Source organism: Triticum urartu, chromosome 3A (genome assembly GCF_056163025.1).
Source record: "Triticum urartu cultivar PI428250 chromosome 3A, HENAU_Tu73, whole genome shotgun sequence".
In the NCBI taxonomy this organism is placed as follows: Eukaryota; Viridiplantae; Streptophyta; class Magnoliopsida; order Poales; family Poaceae; genus Triticum; species Triticum urartu.
Window position 1 is genome coordinate 547,156,579 of NC_141875.1, and position 20,588 is coordinate 547,177,166.

The window sequence follows — 20,588 nt, forward strand, 5'->3', positions numbered from 1 at the left end:
TATATAGTCACGGGCAAAAATTTGGAAATTTCTCCGAACCCCTTCGCCCGCGCGATAGCCTGCTCTGCCAACATGGTCTCCGGATCGTCTCCTCGCTGCTAGCCGCCTCCAGTCGCTGGTCTCCATCGCCGTCAATGGGAATTCTACCCCGTCGTTGCCGCCGTAGCGAGTCTCCGCCGAACTAGGGTATGGACTCGATCTTTGTGCTATTCTCCAATCTGATTCTTAGCACATTGTGATCATCATGATTCTTGCCACGATTGAAACACTCCTATCCAGTCAATGTGCTCATAGATTAGGTTTGATTCGAAAATTTTAGGGTTAGGTTTCCGCCGAAACCATCTCGGACCCACCGAGTTGAAAAACTCGGTCCCACCGATTTGGCTTATGCCATTGCACAAGTGAGACTCGGTCTGACCGAGAACTACTTATCGGTGTGACCGATTTTGGAACTCTGTGAAACCCTAGCAGTCTCGGTGCCACCGAACTGTGACTCGGTCTGACCGAGTTCACTAGTTTAGGTGCCAAAACTGCTTCGGTATCACCGAGTTTAAGAATCGGTAGATCCGAGATGATTTCAGTGGGAAACTAAAACTAAGTTTTTGTATCATTCTTTTGCAAAAATCTCTGCATTTTGTGATGCTCATCTATTCTACCTCATCTATAAACTGTTCACAGGGTCAGCAGTCAGCTTGTTCATCATGTCAGACCAGAGTGACAGCCAGAATGTGTCAGAACAGCAAGTGCAGATGAGTGAGGGCACTAGTCCCTCCAGCTCTTCAGATGATGGCAGCAGAAGTACCCCAAGCAATTTGCCAAAAGCTGCCACTAGACAGAGGAAGAAGAGAACTTCAGATTCTGAAGATGAAGATTATGTGGCAGAGGAAGAGGCCACATCAAAGAGAGTTGAGCCAGCACAGGGCACAAAGCCAGGCTTAAAGATCAAAAGGCCAGCAGGCAGGCAGCCTATGTCAAAGGCTAGCTTCAACTGAAAAGCCTGCACCCAAAGAGCCAGTTACTGCTGAAGGCATGAAGAGGAAGGAAAGGGTCAAGAAGACCGTAGCCAGAGTGCTTGGAAAGGCTTCCATCATGGAAGAGGAAGAGGAAGAAGAGGTTGCTGCACCAGCACCTAAGGCACCTAAGCTTATGGGTGATGCTATCAGTACAGGGGCTGCTGCATCTAAGCCCAAAGAAGCACCCAAAGCTGCCTCCAAGCCCAAGTCTGCACCAAAGAGGAATACAAGGAGCATCCCAGCTGCTGAGAAGAACAAGGCCCCAGTGCCTGAAGCTGCAGAAGATGATGAAGAGCAAGTTTTCAGAAAACTCAAGCCCAAGATCCCAGACCACAATGATGCTCATCCTGTGGCTGAGGATATGAAGCTCAGGAGAGACTCAGGGCTGAGGAAGTGGAGAGGAGCAGATCCGTATGCTTCAAGGAGAAGGACTGTTGTGGATTACATATTTCACACCAAGGAACAGCAAGATTTCTATGAGACAGTGCTGCTTGATAAGAAGCCAATAGTCTGTGACATGAGATGGGTTGATTGGTAGTACATGAAGGAAAATGAGGAACACTACCCTGGAGTGTATGACAGCTTTAGTGCTTGTGGAGTTGCAGACTTTGTTGGGCAGAAGCTCACAAAGTGGAACGAGGAGCTTATCATGCAATTCTACTCCACAGCACATTTCTACCCAGATGGAAGGATCACATGGATGTCTGAAGGTACGAGGTACCAATCAACTGTTGAGGAATGGGCAAAGTTGATCAATGCCCTAGAGGAGCAAGCAGATGACTTGGACATTTATGCCAAGAAGAAGATGGACCACAACTCAATGTCCAACATGTACAAGGAGATTCCCAATGAAGCTCTTGATACTTTCAAGTTTGGGTCTGTGCATTATCTTCTGTCAGGGCTGCCAACTATAAATTGGATATTGAGGCACACTCTCTTGCCCAAGTCTGGAGATCACAAGATGATCAGAGGCCATGCAATCAATTTGCTTCATGTATTTGATGTGCCACAGAAGTTCAAGGTGATGAGCCTCATAGTAGAAACAATCAAGAGGACTGCAGCAGACCAGAAGAGGAGCTGTGGGTATGCCCCACAAATTCAGGAGCTCATTCACTCCAAGATGGGCACGGGCATATACTTGTTGGACAAGGAACACCTACCCATCCGTCTAGATTTTGAAGATAATAAAGTTGTGATGACTGAAAATGAACCATCGTCTGCACAAGCACAAGCAAAGAAGGAGAAGGCAAGGAAGGAGAAAGCTGCCAAGATGCCAACTCAAGAGGAGGCATCTGAGTATTTCTTGAAGACCAAACAAGAGCAGATTGGTTACCTAATTGCATCCACCCTGCGGATTGAGAAAGGACTAGCCACCCTAACTCAGAACCAGGCAAGCCTAGAGAGAATCATGGAACAAAAGTTCTATGACTTGGATGTCAAGGTGACAGAGATTCAGACTGCAGTGGAGCAGCTCCAAGATGACATGCAGGAGAGGAGAGGCAGGACTACAACTAATGCCTTTGCCAGAGTGCCATGAGGTCCGAGGTCGTCTGCCGTGCCAGTTGCTGACACCAGAGCCACCACTTCTGCACCAGCTACAGCCTCAGTTCCACCAGCTCCAGCATCTACTTCAGCTCCAACTCCAGCGTCTACTTCAGCGTCTACGGAAGCCTTCGTCCTTGGAGTGATCCGGACTCCACCACCACCAGAAGATCAAGCCTGAGCGTTGATCTAGCACTATGCATTTTCTAGGAACTTTTTGGTAACTTGTTGCCAAAGGGGGAGAAAAATGTATAGATCATAGGCTTCGAGAGAGAGAGTGTTGCTTTTTTCTCTCTTGCTTTTTTTGGTGGTTTTAAGAACTTTGTTTGCTTTTGAGTACTTGAGATACTACGTCATTATCTGTGAGACATTGATGATCATGTGTTTGATCATAAGCTACACTTAATGTTTGCTTAATGCTATTATCTTATCTATCTTATGTGATCATTCACTTTTCTTGGTGATGAGTGCATGTATTTCATTCTTATCATTTTAAGCGCTCCACCAAGATGTATGTGACATGGAAGAGTAACCCATGACTCTAACTCCTTGTGCATTTGCAGTCCAAAGCAAATTTTAAATATGCACAAATTTAGGGGGAGCTCTTACTTGTCACATACTTCTCAAAGCGACGATATATTTCATGCTTATTATCATTTGTCGAAGCTTTGATCTATATGTTGTCATCAATTACCAAAAAGGGGGAGATTGAAAGTGCAACTATCCCTAGGTGGTTTTGGTAATTCATAACAACATATAGCTCATTGAGCTAATGCTATTCCAAGATGATTATTTCAGGAAAGCTCAATGATTGGCATGGCATGGATGTGAAAGTGGAACACTCAAAATGCTAAGGACAAAGGATTGGCTCAAGCTCAAAAGCTCAAGACTCTTCATTTCATATTTTAGTGATCCAAGATCACATTGAGTCTTTAGGAAAAGCCAATACTATCAAGGAGGGATGAGGTGTTGCTTAATGAGCCTCTTGCTTCATGTGCTTAGCGATATGCTCCAAAACCCTCAACTACTTTCCCCATATCCACATATGACCTAAACCCTAAGCCAAACTCGGTCCTACCGATTCTTCCTATCCGGCGCCACCGAGTTTCACTTGTCATAAGCCACTGCCAAACCCTAGCAATTCGGTTCTACCGATAGGGATCTCGGTCTCATCGAGATGGGATTGCAAACTCTCTGTTTCCCTTTCGTAACTTTTCAGTCTCACCGAAAGAGCGGATCGGTCCCACCGAGATTGCAATGTAAATTCAGTGTTTCCTTTTTGTAACTTTTCGGTCTCACTGAAAGAGCAAATCGGTCCCACCGAGTTTGCCTGACCAACTCTCTGGTTAGCTAATTACCAAATTCGGTCTCACCGAGTTTGTGTAATCGGTCTCACCGAGATTACGTTATGCCCAAACCCTAACCATATCGGTCCCACCGAGTTGCATGTCAGTCCCACCGAGTTGCATGTCAGTCCCACCAAAAATCTCAAACGGTCACTAGGTTTACCTTTTCGGTCCGACCGAGTTTGTTGATTCGGTCCCACTGAGATTGGAAAACTTTGTGTAACAGTTGGATTTTGTGTGGAGGCTATATATACCCCTCCACCTCCTCTTCATTCGTGGAGAGAGAGCCATCAGAACACATACACAATTCCAACTCATATGTTCTGAGAGAGAACCACCTACTCATGTGTTGAGACCAAGATATTCCATTCCTACCATATGAATCTTGATCTCTAGCCTTCCCAAGTTGCTTTCCACTCAAATCTTCTTTCCACAAAATCCAAATCCTATGAGAGAGAGTTGAGTGTTGGGGAGACTATCATTTGAAGCACAAGAGCAAGGAGTTCATTACCTACACACCATTTGTTACTTGTTGGAGAGTGGTGTCTCCTAGATTGGCTAGGTGTCACTTGGGAGCCTCCGACAAGATTGTGGAGTTGAACCAAGGAGTTTGTAAGGGTAAGGAGATCGCCTACTTCGTGAAGATCTACCGCTAGTGAGGCAAGTCCTGTGTGGGCGATGGCCATGGTGGGATAGACAAGGTTGCTTCTTCGTGGACCCTTTGTGGGTGGTTGCTTCTTCGTGGACCCTTCGTGGGTGGAGCCCTTTGTGGACTCGCGCAACCATTACCCTTTGTGGGTGGAGCCCTCCGTGGACTCGCGCAACCGTTACCCTTTGTGGGTTGAAGTCTCCATCAACGTGGATGTAGGATAGCACCACCTATCCGAACCATGGGAAAAACATCCGTGTCTCCAATTGCGTTTGAATTCTCCAAACCCTTCCCTTTACATTATTGCAAGTTGCATGCTTTACTTTCCGCTGCCAATATACTCTTTGCATGCTTGCTTGAATTGTGTGGTGATTGCTTGACTTGTCCTAAAATAGCTAAAATCTGCCAAGAACTAAAATTGGGAAAAGGTTAAGTTTTTATTTGGTCAAGTAGTCTAATCACCCCCCCCTCTAGACATACTTTCGATCCTACACCTTCGGCTTGACATTGAAGGTCTTCAGCCATAGGCCGAAGTGGGGCTGGATGCAGAGGAAAGCCTCGCACACGACGATGAACGCCGAGATGTTGAGGATGAAGTTCGGGGCCAGATCATGGAAGTCCGGGCCGTAGTAGAACATGAGTCCCCGGACAAATGGGTGGAGAGGGAAGCCTAGTCCGCGGAGGAAATGGGTGAGGAACACCACCCTCTCATGGGGCCTGGGGGTGGGGATGAGCTGCCCCTCGTCTGGGAGCCGGTGCGCGATGTCGTCAGACAAGTATCCGGCTTTCCTCGGCTTCTTGATGTGTCCCTCCGTAACGGAGGAGACCATCCACTTGCCTCCCGCTCCGGACATGGCTGTAGAAGGTTGAGGTGGGGAATGCGGACTTGGGCGCTGGAGCTTAAGTGCGCGAGAATGGATGAGCAAAGGAGGAAGAAGGCGTGGATGGAAAGGCGGATCCTTATCCCCTTATATGGGCGGACGAAACTATGCGTCCCCACCAGCCTGGTAAAACTCGCTTATCTCCCAAGCGCCGTTATCAATGGCGCGGTTGGGTTACCCACGCCCGTATTGATGAGAATCCCGGGATAAGGGGACACGATCTCTGCTTCGACAAGACGTGCCAAGGAAACCACCTCGCAAAACGCGCTAAGGTGGAACAGTAAAAACGGTTCAAATAAAGGCTTGGTTGTGGCGTGATGACACGCTACGAAATACGTCAGCAGATTAGATTTGTGTAAATATTATTCTCTCTACGACATTATGTGGAACTTATTTTGCAGAGCCGGACACTATCCTTGTGTTCAAAATCTTCTATGAAGTATTCGGAGGAGGAACCTGCCTTGCAATGCCGATGACAATCTGCGTGCCGGACTCGTCGTCATTGAAGCCTGGTTCAGGGGCTACTGAGGGAGTCCTGGATTAGGTGGTGTTCGGATAGCCGGACTATAACCTTTGGCCGGACTCTCGGACTATGAAGATACGAGATTGAAGACTTCATCCCGTGTCCGGATGGGACTTTCCTTGGCGTGGAAGGCAAGCTTGGCAATACGGATATGTAGATCTCCTCCCATTGTAACTGACTCTGTGTAACCCTAGCCCTCTCCGGTGTCTATATAAACCGGAGGGTTTTAGTCCATAGGACGAACAACAATCATACCATAGGCTAGCTTCTAGGGTTTAGCCTCTCTAATCTCGTGGTAGATCTACTCTTGTACTACCCATATCATCAATATTAATCAAGCAGGACGTAGGGTTTTACCTCCATCAAGAGGGCCCGAACCTGGGTAAAACATTGTGTCCCCTGCCTCCTGTTACCATCCGGCCTAGACGCACAGTTCGGGACCCCCTACCCGAGATCCGCCGGTTTTGACACCGACAGTGCGCTTTGCCGCACATCAACTAGATGAACCCGCAGCCTCATGGTGGGAGAACTACACCGCCACTTTCCCCGTGGCCAATGTTACTTGGGATTAATTTCAGCAGGCCTTCCGCACTGCACATGTCTCAGCTGGAGCTATGAGCATGAGTTTCGCAACTTACGCCAGGGAAACCATACTGTGGCGCGGTACATAGATGAGTTCAGCAAGTTAGCTGCCCCAGATGATGTGGCCACAGATGCCGTGAAGCAGGAGAAGTTTATGGAGGGGCTGAATGACGAGCTGAGTATGCAGTTGATGGTGGCAACATTCAAAAACTACCAGGAGCTGGTAGACAGGGCTCTTATGATTGAAGGCAAGCAGCAGCAGATAGAGAACCGTGAACGGAAGTATGGACAGGGGAAGTACAACTCTGGAGCTCACCAGAAGCCTCGTTTTACCCTGAACTCAGGAGGACATACCCATCATAACCATGGAGGCCATTCTCACAATCGAGGAAGTTAACATAATCACAGTGGCCCTAAGAATGGAAATGGGAATGGAGGAAACAATAGTCAGAGCCGTTCCAACCCAGCAACACCCGCCAAAAAGGATCTGAGCCATGTTACCTATTTCAAGTGCGGGAAGACTGGACACTACGCCATGATTGTTCTGAGGTAAGAATGGCAACAGAAATGGAAGCTCTGGAAAGAAGCCCAACCCTTTCACCAGAGGGCAGGTGAACCACATCAACGTGGAGGAAGTTGAAGAGCAGCTCGATGCCGTTATTGGTAAGTTTTTGATTAAGTCATTTACAGCTATTGTCCTTTTTGGCACTGGTGCATCACATTCATACATATCAAGGGGATTTGTGGATAAGTTTAAGTTTCCCACCGTAGCCCTTAAGACACCTATGTTAGTAAGCTCACCTGGAGCGGAGTATATGGCTAGCAAAGGATGTTTTCAGTTGCCATTGACCATAGGTAGGCATGTTTTCCCCTCATACCTAATAATTTTGGATTCACAAGGATTGGATGTGATACTAGGCATGGATTGGCTATCGATGTACAGAGGAAATATCATTGTGCTAGTAAGTCAATTCTTCTCGCCACCCCAGAAGGTAAAAGGATCAAGTATGTGTCTAGGCATGTGCCAAGGAGGACTCAAGTAAATTCACTTTCATGAGTTGTTGAGGAGGAAGTGCCAGTAGTAAAGGATTATCCCGACGTATTTCCGGAGGAACTGCCAGGCATGCCACAAGATCGAGATATAGAATTTTTGATAGAGATGTTACCAGGCACCAGACCAATATTGAAGAGACCATATCGGATGCCCGCAAATGATCTGAAGGAAATTAAGAAACATATTAAGGAGTTATTAGAGAAAGGTCACATTCGACCGAGCTCGTCACCATGGGGAGCCCTAGTGCTCTTAGTTGAGAAGAAGGATGGATCTTTGAGAAGGGTTGTGGATTATCGTGCACTTAATGAGGTGATGATCAAGAACAAATACCCACTACCGATGATCAATGATTTGTTTGACCAGCTGCATGGAGCTATTGTATTCTCCAAGATCGATCTTCGATCAGGATACCACCAGCTGAAGATCCGAGAACAGGATATACCTAAGACAGCTTTTACCACAAGGTACGAGCTATATGAGTACATTTTCATGTCTTTTGGTTTGACTAACGCCCCTGCCTACTTTATGAGTATGATGAATAAGGTATTCATGGAGTTCTTGGATAAGTTTGTTGTGGTGTTCATTGATGATATATTGGTATACTCAAAGAATGAAGAAGAACACAAGGAACATTTGCGCTTAGTTCTCGAGAAGCTCAGGGAACATCAACTATATGCCAAGTTCACCAAATGTGAGTTTTGGTTGAAGGAAGTTGGATTTCTCAGACATGTTATATTAGGAGAAGGTATAGCAGTAGACCCTTCCAAGGTTCAGTCCGTCACTGAGTGGTTGGCACCCACCTCAGTTGGAGAGATACGCAATTTTCTTGGACTCGCAGGATATTACCGGAGATTCATTGAGAACTTTTCCAAGATCGCGGAGCCCATGACGTAGTTATTGAAGAAGGACACCAAGTTCAAATGGACCGAGGAATGTGAGGCCAGTTTTCAAGAGTTGAAGAAATGTTTAGTTACAGGCCCAGTGCTAATTCTTCTAGATATACGCAAGGATTTCCAAGTATATTGCAATGCTTCTCGCCAAGGACTTGGAGGTGTACTTATGCAAGACGGAAGAGTTGTTTCATATGCCTCACGTCAGATTCGACCACATGAGTTGAATTATGCCATGCATGATTTGGAGTTAGCAGCCGTAGTGCATGCGCTTAAGACCTGGATACATTTTCTTATTGGAAACCGTTGTGATGTATACACGGATCATAAGATTTTGAAGTACATCTTCACGCAGAAGGAGTTGAATCTCAGGAAAAGGAGATGGTCGGAGCTCATAAAGGATTATGATATGAAGTTGCATTATCATCTAGGAAAGGCCAATGTTGTAGTAGACGCTTTGAGCCGCAAGAGTTATGTTAATACTTTCGTGACCGGAGGATTACCGCGAAAGTTAGCCGACGATCTCAGAGAACTTCATTTGGAGATAGTTCCGAGAGGTTTCATTGCAGCATTGGAAGTGCAGTCCACGTTGTTGGGAAAGATTCGAGAAGCCCAAAAGACTGATGAGGAGATTGCGGAGATAAAGGAGAAGATGAATAAAGGAAAGTACAAAGGTTTTCGTGAGGATGAACACGAAACATTATGGTTTGAGGACCGTATTTATGTGCCCAATGACCCAGAAATCAGGAATTTAATACTTCAGGAGGCTCGTGACTCGCCATACTCGATTCACCCAGGAAACACCAAGATGTTTTTGGATTTGAAGGAACGTTTCTGGTGGACAGGTATGAAGGATATTGCCGAGTATATAGCCGTATGTGATGTATGTCAGAGAGTTAAGGCAGAGCACCAGAAGCCAGCAGGATTACTTCAGCCTATGACGATACCCGAATGGAAGTGGGATAAGCTTGGCATGGATTTCATCACCGGATTACCCAGGACACGATCATGTTATGATTCCATCTAGGTAGTAGTAGATCGCTTGACCAAAGTGGCTCACTTTATCCCCGTGAAACTACTTATACAAGCGCGAAGTTGGCCAAGATATATATGACCAGGATCGTATGTCTGCATGGAGTTCCGAGGACCATCTTATCAGATAGAGGATCACAGTTTACCTCGAAGTTTTGGAATCAATTACACCAGACTTTGGGTACCAGGCTAGAGTTCAGTACAGCCTTTCATTCACAGACAGATGGACAGACCGAGAGAGTCAATCAGATTTGAGAGGACATGTTGAGAGCTTGTGCACTAGATTATGGTTCTAGTTGGGATGATAATTTGCCCTACGCAGAATTCTCCTATAACAACAACTACCAAGCCAGTTTGAAGATGGTCCCTTTCGAAGCTTTGTATGAAGGAGATGCAGGACACCATTGATGTGGGATGAAGTTGGAGACCGACAATTGTTCGGACCAGATTTAATCAGAGAGTCTGAAGAGAAGGTTAAGTTGATTCGTGATAGACTGAAGGTAGCTCAGTCCAGGCAGAAGAGTTATGCTGACACTAAACGCAAGGAGGTAGCATATGAAATCAGAGATAGAGCATATCTCCGTGTGTCACCACTTCAAGGAGTTAAACGATTTGGAGTCAAAGGAAAGTTAGCCCCAAGATTTGTAGGACCATACCAAGTTTTGGAACGTATGGGAGAAGTGGCCTACAAGTAGGAGTTACCCGAAGGATTGTTAGGAATTCATGATGTGTTTCACATTTCCCAGTTGCCATGCAGAGATGACCGATATTCCTCTGAGAGATACAGTGCCCCTGGAAGCAATTCAGTTGGGGAGTGACCTAACCTACGAGGAGAAACCCGTCAAGATTCTCGAGTTTGCCAGCCGAGTTACACGCAGCAAGGTCATCAAGTTTTGCAAAGTTCAGTGGAGTCACCATACCGAGGAAGAAGCCACCTGGGAGCGAGAAGAAGACCTACGGAAAGACCACACACACATATTTGCTAGCCAACCCGAATCTCGAGGGCGAGATTCATCTTAAGGGGGGTAGGTTTGTACATCCCAATTTTCAATTTGGATGTTAAGCATTAGGTCATCATATGCATCCATATTTTGAGCATTTTGAATTTGGTTTATTTGGACACTTTGATCCAAGAGACATTAAGCAACTCAAGGACCATGTGAGAGAGTTGGAGGTTTTTATAAAATTCCATTTTTGAATTTTCAAAAATTGGTAAATTGGATCAAAGGTGATTTTTATTTGAAATTATTTTTCCAATCATTTCAAAATAAATAAAATAATGAGAGAAGATAATATGACTTCTTCAAAACAAAGGAAATAATGGAAATTTAATTTTGAATAAGAATATATTTATTTGAGATTTTATTTGGTTAAATTAGGGAGAAATTTGCATTCTAGCCCAGAAAAATGTTCATGTGGTCCTAAATATTAGGAGAGGATCGTAAAAATTATTTTTGGGATTTTAGAATTTTTTTATTTATCTTATTTTGGATTTTTCTCTGCGGCGAAATTATAAAAAAATTCTTTCGGACCGAACAAGGCCGAAGGCCCAGCAGGCCCGCTCGCTGCACCGCCTCCCGCGCTGTGTTCATGCCAGACTCCGGCCGGAGTCCGAGCCGGCCACGCAGCACGCCGCCCCCTCGCCCAAGTCGGACGCCCCGGCCCCTTTATATAGCATGCCACCCCCCTCTTCTCCTCCTCAAGCCGCCGCCCACCGTCGCCGCATCTCGCCGCACCGCTGCCGAGACACCGCGCCGCCGCCCGCTGCTAGCCCCCGCTGCCCCACGCCGCCTCCCCGCGTTGTCACCTTGCCTCGCCGCCGCCTTGCCGCTGCCGCGTCACCCGCTCATCGAAGCAATGCCGCCACTGCCGGTTTATTCTCCCTGAACCGGTAAAACCAATAGAACCGTCCGTTTTTTTAAGTTTTGTTTTATTTTATTTAGATCGGTTTATCATTTGGTTATGTTATTTAGTTAATGTTCACCCGATTTGTTCTATTAACGAACGAATTCGTTAGTTAGTTTCTGTTAGCGAACGTTTGTTCATTAGATTTTTTCTTTTTAGTTTAATTTTCGGCCAGGGACCTATCCGTAATTACTTTTATCGTAGATTAGTCCCTAATCTTCAAACCCTCACTACTGGTTGCTTGTTTATCCAAATCCAGTGAAACCAACGCCAAAATCTTCATATTGTTCCCCTCTATCTAGATAAACAACTTGAACATGATTATGGAAGTTTAAAATTTGGTTTCAAGCAGATTTGAATTTGATCTTCTTTTGATCGTAGTTTGAGTTTCGTAACTCCGATTCGAGTGATTCTTTTTGCAAATCGAAGCTCTTCACTTGAACTTTCTGTTTAGATCTTTTCTTTTGGTTTTTACCATTGCATATTATGCTTGACTGCTTATGTATGCTATTGTTTGTTCACGATAGAGTTTCCGCAGTGCGAGGCTTGCTACTACGAATCTCTAGGGTTTTCCGATTGTCAGCAAGGAAAGTAACAGTTTGATCATATCCCTTTTACCCAGTTTTTATGTATTAGTTTTAAACCCTCAAACATTGCATGAGTAGGACTTTGATAACATGTGGGTGTGGGAAGTAGTTGATGAGGTAGGAACCTATTGTCTTTTATCAAACCCCGGGTATTATTGTGTTATGCTTGCACTACTTTGCTATGCTCGTAGACGTGGATTGGTTTGTGAGATTCATGAAAGATGTGAGAGTTACTTATAACTAAGGGAAACTTAAGGTGGCTACTTAAATACACATTTTTGTGGATTGGTTGTGGGCACCTGGGGAATCCAGTGTTGTCCTAGGAGATTCCGGGGTACCCGTGTGATCGTCCTATGGAATACCACCCAGGCTCAAAGGGGTCATAAGATTATTCATGCTAGAAACTTCCGTGTGTAGCCACAAGCCATTATGGGCTCTGGCATAGTTGAGTAAGTTGTGGGAATCCTTTCCATAATGGGCTAGCAGATGTAGGGGAATTGTAGGTGTACCGGCCTATCTATCGGTTAAGGTGACCTGTTTGGAAAGACTATGTCTCGGTCATCCGTTTCTCAAACGTCATGCAGTGTGAGAAATACAATGGAGGAGATCGAGTCTTGTGGGGAAAAGTGCACAAACCTCTGTAGAGTGTATAAACTAATCATGGTTAGCCGTGTCCCCGGTTATGGACATCTTGAGTATGTGGCGTTTGAATTATTATTTTGATCTCATCACATTACTTAATGAATTTGTTGGGTTATTAATGTTAATTTGGGATTGAGTTGGGGGTACCTTCTCAATAATTTCAGCAAACTTTGTAGTTAAATAAAATATATTCCTTTGTTGTAGGGAAAATTAGCTTTATGCAAATGATAACCGTGGAGCCTCCACTAGCCAAATATGCATGTAGAGATAGCTGTTATTTGTTCATTGCTCTATAGTGTTATCTTGCCAGCATATTCCGTGTGCTGACCTACACGGCTGCAATGTATCATGTTGCCAAATTTTCAGACGAAGAGTATGGTGCGATAGGTCGTTGTCGTGTACTTAGTTTTGCCGTGGAGTTGGATGGACTCATTTATCTTTGAAGCTTCCGCAGTTATCTTATTTAGATGGCCTTCAACCATATTATTGTAATAAGTACTCTTTTCGAGGCACTCGTTGTAATAAGTGTGTGATTGAACTCTGCAATAAATCCTCGAGTACTATGTGTTTTAGCATACCGATCCAGGGATGACATTTAAGCACAGAGACTACGGTCCATTGGGATCGGGTCGCTACAAGCACACGAGTAAATGACAAGGTACTCCAAAAAGATATAACTGCAGATCATGAGCATAATATTTATTTCTTGTAAATTAATTTAAGTGAAGCAAGAGATAATTTCTTCAAAAATACTAAAGCACACCATGCTCAAAATGGTAGAAGTGAAGCACTAGAGCAATTCCATAGAAAAGAGCTTCGTTGACGGGATGTGAATGCCGCATACCTAGCCTCCCTGACAACTATTTGAGGACTCTATTTTATTTAAAAAATCATATCTAAGTATTTTATTAAAATATCAAGCAAAAACAAAATAAAATGACATTATAATAATAGCACACATCATGTGAAGAAGCAAAAACTTAGGCTCAACCGATACTAACCGATAAATGTTGAAGAAGAAAGGTGGGATGCCTACCGGGCATCCCCAAGCTTAGATGCTTGAGACTTCTTAAAATATTATGTTGGTATGCCTTAGTCATCCCCAAGCTTGAGCTTTTGTGTCTCCTTAATTCCTCTCATATCACGGTTTTCCTAAATCTCAAAAGCTTCATGCACACAAAACTCAACAAGAACTCGTGAGATAAGTTAGTATAAACCAATAGAAAAACCTTATCATTCTCTACTGTGGAAAATCACTAAAATTATTATTCAATATTGAATACTAAATTACTCTGCATAGTTAATACTCCTATCCTCAAATAGAATCATTAAACAAGCAAACATATGCAAACAATGCAAACATAACAGCAAGCTGCCAAAACAGTACAGTCTGTAAAGAATGCAAGAGTATCAATACTTATTAAACTCAAAACATTATGAAATTCTACCACACTGTAGAAAATATATCATATTTTATTTTGCAAAAAGTTTCAACATTTTATCATATTCTGACTTTTCTAGGGAATTTTTGTAACAGTGGTAAACTTTCTGTTTTCAAACAGCAACTTGTATACTTGCAAAATAAGCATGGAAAAGGCTATCATTGCCATTTTTATTGAAATAAAGATGAAAAACATTACTATAAATAACATCAAGCAAATAATACCAAAAAAATGACGCTCCAAGTAAAACTCATATCATGTGACGAATGAAAACATAGCTCCAAGTGAGGTTACCGATAATGTTGAAGACGAAAGAGGGGATGCCTTCTGGGGCATCCCCAAGCTTAGTTGCTTGGATCTTCCTTATATATTAACTTGGGGTGCCTTGGTCATCCCCAATATTAAGGTCTTGTCACTCCTTATTCTCCTCATATCGACATCTCACCCGAAACTTGAAAACTTCAATCATACAAAACTTAACGGAACTTCGTGACATAGGTTAGTATGATAAAGAGTAAACCATTTCACTTTGGTACGGTCAAAGACAAGATTCATAATTGTTATCACACAATGCCTATTGTAGCATATCATTTCCACAATTTATATTGAGCAATATAAGCCATAGAAATTAGAAAGCAAGCAAACTATGCATTGAAAACAGAATCTATCAAAAACAGAACAGTCTGTAGTAATCTGTACTCCAACCATACTTCTGTTACTCCAACAATTCTGAAAAATTAGGAAAACCTGGGAAATTTGTCTATTAACCTTCTTCAAAAAGAGTCAGTATTTTATCACACTTTTGTTAAAAATGAGAATTATTTTCCTGAGCGCAAAAGTTTCTATTTTTTAGCAAGATCAAATCAACTATCACTGTAAGCCATCCCAAAGGCTTTACTTGGCACTTTATTGAAACAAAATCAATAAAAATGATCATTACAGTAGCATAATCATGTGACCACACAAAAACAGTAGGTAAAAGTGTTGGGTTCTCTCCCAACAAGCACTTTTCTTTAATGCCTTTTAGCTAGGAACGATGATTTCAATGATGCTCACATAAAAGTACAGAATTGAAACATAACGAGAGCATCATGAAACACATGGCAAGAACATTTAGGCCTAACCCACTTCCTATGCACAGGGATTTTTTGAGCAAACAACTTATGGGAACAAGAATCAACTAGCATAGGAAGGAAAAACAAGCATAACTTCAAGATTTTCAACACATAGAGAGGAAACTCGATATTATTGTGATACCTAAAAGCATATGTTCCTCTCTCATAGTAATTTTCAGTAGAATCATGAATGAATTCAACAATATAACTATCACATAAAGCATTCTTTTCATGATACACAAGCATAGAAAATTTATTACTCCCCACATAAGTAAATTTCTTCTCATCGGTAGTGGTGGGAGAAAACTCAACAAAATAACTATCATGAGATTGAAAATTAAAATCATGATGACAAGTTTCATGGTTATCATTAATACAACATACATGTCATCACCATAATCATCATAGATAGGAACTTTGTTGTCATAATCAATTGCATCCTCTTCCAAAATAGTGGATTCATCATCAAATAAAGTCATGACATCCCCGAATCCACTTTCATCAATATAATCATCATAAATAGGAGGTGTGCAATCATCATAATAAATTTTCTCATCAAAACTTGGGGGACTAAAAATATCATCTTCATCAAATATAGCATCCCCAAGCTTATGGCTTTGCATATCATTAGCATCATGGATATTCAAAGAATTCATACTAGCAATATTGCAATCATGCTCATCATTCAAATATTTTGTGCCAAACACTTTATTGAATTCTTCTTCTAACAATTGAGCACAATTTTCCGAACCATCATTTTCAAGAAAGATATTATAAAGATGATCAATAATATGATGCAACCTCAATTCTATTTTTTATGTAGTTTTCTTTTATAAACCAAACTAGTGATAAAACAAGAAACTAAAAGATACGATTGCAATATCTAAAGATATACCTTCATGCACTCACCTCCCCGGCAACGGCGTCAGAAAAGAGCTTGATGTCTACTACACAACTTTATTCTTGTAGAAACATGTTGGGCCTCCAAGCACAGAGTTTTGTAGGACAGTAGCAATTTTCCCTCAAGTGGATGACCTAAGGTTTATCAATCCGTGGGAGGTGTGGATGAAGATGGTTTCTCTCAAACGACCCTGAAATCAAATACAAGAAATCTCTTTTGTCCCCAACACACCCAATACAATGGCAATTTGTATCGGTGCACTAGTTCGGCGAAGAGATGGTGATACAAGTGTAATATTGATGGTAGAAATATATTTTTATAATCTGAATAAATAAAAACAGCAAGGTAGAAAATAGTAAACGGGCACAAAAACGGTGTTGCAATGCTTAAAAATGAGGCCTAGGGTCCGTACTTTCCCTAGTGCAATCTCTCAACAGTGCTAATATAATTGGATCACATAACCACCCCTCAAAAGTGCAATGAAGAATCACTCCAAAGTTCCTATCTAGCGGAGAATATAAGAAGAAATCGTTTGTAGGGTACGAAACCACCTCGAAGCTATTCTTTCCGTTCGATCTATCCAAGAGTTCGTACTAAAATAACACCAAATAATTTCATATTCAAAATACTCAATCCAACACAAGGAACCTCAAAGAGTGCCCCAAGATTTCTACCAGAGAAACAAAGACAAAAATGTGCATCAACCCCAATGCGTAGATTACCCCAATGTCACCTTAGGAATCCGCGAGTTGAGTGCCAAAACACATATCAAGTGAATGAATATGATACCCCATTGTCACCACGAGTATTCAATTGCAAGACATATATCAAGTGTTCTCAAATCCATAAAAGTATTCAGTTTGATAACAATGAAATCTCGAAGGGAAAAACTCAATTCATCACAATAAGATAGAGAGGGGAAAACACCGTATGATCCGACTATATTAACAAAGCCCGCGATACATCAAGATCGTGACATCTCAAGAACACGAGAGGGAGAGAGAGAGAGATCAAACACATAGCTACTGGTACAAACCCTCAGCCCCGAGGGTGGACTACTCCCTTCTCATCATGGTGGCCACCGGGATGATGAAGATGGCCACCGGAGATGATTCCCCCTCCGACAGGGTGCCGGAAAGGGTCTAGATTGGTTTTCGATGGCTACAGAGGCCTGCGGTGACGGAACTTCTGATCTAGGTTAACCCCGAGGGTTTTCGGAATATTAGTGAATTTATAGGGTACAGAGGGGGTGCGGGAGGCCACCGAGGTGGGCACAACCCACCTGGGCGCGCCTGGGCCCCCAGGTGCACCCTGGTGGGTTGTGCCCCCTCGGGGCACCCCCCAGGTGTTGCTCTGGCCCATCCTGAGTGTTTTGGTCCATAAAAAAATCTCCAAAAAGTTTCGTGGTGTTTGGACTCCGTTTGATATTGATTTTCTGTGATGTAAAAAACAAGCAAAAAACAACAACTAGCACTGGGCACTGGGTCAATAGGTTAGTTCCAAAAAATAATATATAAAGTTGCTATAAAATGATTGTAAAACACCCAAGAATGATAATATAACAACATGAATATTTCATAAATTATAGATACGTTGGAGACGTATCAGCGCCCTCGAGGAGATCGCCGCTCGGCATCGCGGCCGCGACGAGGGCGGCGTCACCGTCCTCGAGGACAGCGACGAGAGGCGCCGGCGCTGACCAACCCCGTCTGCCATGGCGACCTAGGGCAGGCCTGCAGCAAGGACGGCGGCGGCGACTACACCGCCTTCTACAAGCTCCTCAGCATGCAGTAGGCTCGGGGCGGCGGCGGCGTAGTTTTAGTTTTTCAAAGTTTTTAAATTATGTCTTTAACTTTGTACAAATATCAATGAAAACTGCCTGATTTTGACCAAATTTATGTCATTTTGTATGAAATTTAGCCGAATTTGGATATCAAAAAACGGCGTCTGGGGCCAACTTGGGGCGGCGGTTGGGAACCCGACTGCGCCCACGGTGAAAATAGCGCCGGCTAGCCCCCAGGAGGCGATATTTCAGTCCCTGGGGGCACCGAATGGCTGGAGATGCTCTTACATGGTGTCCCTTCTAAAATACGGGGATGATGCCATCCTTTTCATGGAACATGATTTAGAAAAGGTTGGAATATGAAGCTTATGTTTGTTCTTTTTCAACAAGTCACAAATGAGTTGTGATTTTCACGAAACTTGAAATAGGAAAACAAAGCTGAGTCATGTGCATGTAAGTGTTTTTTATGGATTTTTTTGCACGTCTTGACATAATTTTTAGAATATCAATCACACACCCGACTATGGTACCACTTGTTAGAATAGCAAGCACACTGTGATCTATTGAGGGTCAGAAAGCAACCACATGATTTGTTAATCGGTTCGGTGAACAAGCATGACTATGGTGCTCCTAATCCACATTGCTACCACTACAACACTTGGCCACAGAGCATTGGATCCCCTTGATGGTTTTGGTGAGTAGTTTAGGGAGGTCCCCGGCGATAGAATCGTGGCGGGGTTTAGAGAGATGGCCAGGGGCGACAAGGTGAGAACGATAGCGCCACCGACCATGGTTGGTAGGTACATGCGGTTGGTTGGCGATACATACAAGTGCGTCATTGGTTAGAGCAGGAAGAAGGAGGAGGAGGAAGATGTCCCGTTCATTGGATTTCAACCCAAAAGCGAAGAAAATCGACTGAAATTTAGGCACAAATAGGCGACCTCGTATTAAACACTAGAGATTTGATTGAAGATAAATTACTCTTGAGATGTTGGGCACACACATATAATATGATGATCTTATGATACAATAGAATTAATGAAAGCTAAGTACACAAACTTGGATAAGCAAAACAGAGATACAAAGAAAGAAAAGAAGAGATACAGCCTCGGATGAAATCATCGGGCCTGACTATTTGAGTACCCACAGATGAGTACCTACACCAACCTAGCAAGATATTAGAACTGCTGCCATGAAGTGTAGGTGGCACCGAACCACCAGTTGTATGGCGCAACATTGTCGGCCATGACGACTCGGCCATCGTCGGTCTGTACCTTAAAGGACAGGCTCTGGCCATTGAGGTAAGCATTGCTCTGCCAGCTGGCACCCCAGTTCCTGCTCATTACCATCCAATCAGTCTTGGACCCCTTGATCCACATTTGGGACACCACGCCGCTGCCGCCGACATTTGCCACCGTCACGAGCTCAAAGTAGTCGTTCCCGTTGATGGTGAACCTCATGCCCCCACTCCTTTGGCATGGAACCCTCCTGTAGTTGACGGGCACAATGCCGGCTTGGTAGACGGCGATGGTCTCCCACGCGGGCTGCGACATGTCAAAGTGCTGCCGCGGTGGGTTGCACCATCCACCATTGTCGCTGGCCAGGGCATAGTTGGGCGGGCAGAAGTTGGTGGCCGTGATGGTGATGGATGTGCCCTGTTTGCACGACTGCGTCTTGCTTGCGTCACAGGTGATGGTGAAGCACATGCCGCAAGACGCGCCGTTGTTGAAGAGTGCCGTGCTCAAAGCAGCTGAATTAACCCCGTACCCAGCATTGTACAAGTTCCCGTACCCGCACGCACCACCTGCATTTTTGTGTAAGTTGCATCCGCTTAGTAAAAGAAGATCCAGAATGTGCGACAACCAAATAATGCATGCAACTCAGCTGCAAAAGAAACCTTACCCATGGTGTCCGAAGCGTCGCTGCCGCCGTAGAATGTTGCAAATGCAGGCGTCCATTGAGCAACGGAGGCCTTGAATGCAAAGGCCAACAAGGTGATGAGAAGAAGCAGAGAGGGACTCTCCATTTCAATTTCAGAGTACGCCTACTAACAAGTAATGTAGCAAGGCAGCCAAGTCCTCAAGGTTTTTGTCTTGTGCTTTGCAATGGTAATGGCGTCCCTATTTATAGTGTTCAGATCATCAGAGCTTGCGTGTTGTTTGCTAATAATTGTAAGCTTGATTGATTATGGAGATTTTCTATGTGATGCTTTTCGTTAGGATTGGTCAGCATAACAATTATTGGGATGAACATGCCTTGATTTGCTCAGGATGGCCGTTGGCTCTTGACGGTTAAGATTTAAGACACGGATACGCGGATTAAACAGAATCATACCCGTGTGCCGTTTTTCCATAGCACATTACTTAGTGCATGGGATGTCTTGGTACTCTGAGGATGTAGGAACTTCTAGGTCGTGAGGTATGATCTTTATGAGAGAAAAGGACAGATATATGATGTTATTCGATTTTATTTTAGAGACATTCAGTTATGGTGATCGAATGACAAGGTAGCTGAACCAGTGAAGAGGATTGGCGTTGTCCTTCCAAGTTTATCATAATTCAGCGGTACCAGCGTGACGATCTGTTAGGCGGTTGAGCAAAATTCATTTCTCCAACACTATTCAGTTGTTTCGAATAATCTCTTTGGAGTTCTTACACTAAAATGAATGTTCAAACTCTGAACTGTCAGCACGTCATTGCTT

The 20,588-nt window shown here is 43.7% G+C and overlaps 1 protein-coding gene across 1 annotated transcript; it reads right to left on the bottom strand.

Moving 5' to 3' along the window:
- Positions 1–18,832: 18,832 nt before the first annotated feature.
- Positions 18,833–19,978, bottom strand: LOC125548697 (expansin-A8). The gene is made up of 2 exons (XM_048712248.2): positions 19,790–19,978; positions 18,833–19,691 (listed from the first exon to the last, which is right to left on the bottom strand). Exons 1-2 carry the CDS (start codon positions 19,911–19,913, stop codon positions 19,066–19,068), a joined length of 750 nt encoding a protein of 249 aa, XP_048568205.1. The 5' UTR covers positions 19,914–19,978; the 3' UTR covers positions 18,833–19,065.
- Between the last annotated feature and the right edge of the window lie 610 nt (positions 19,979–20,588).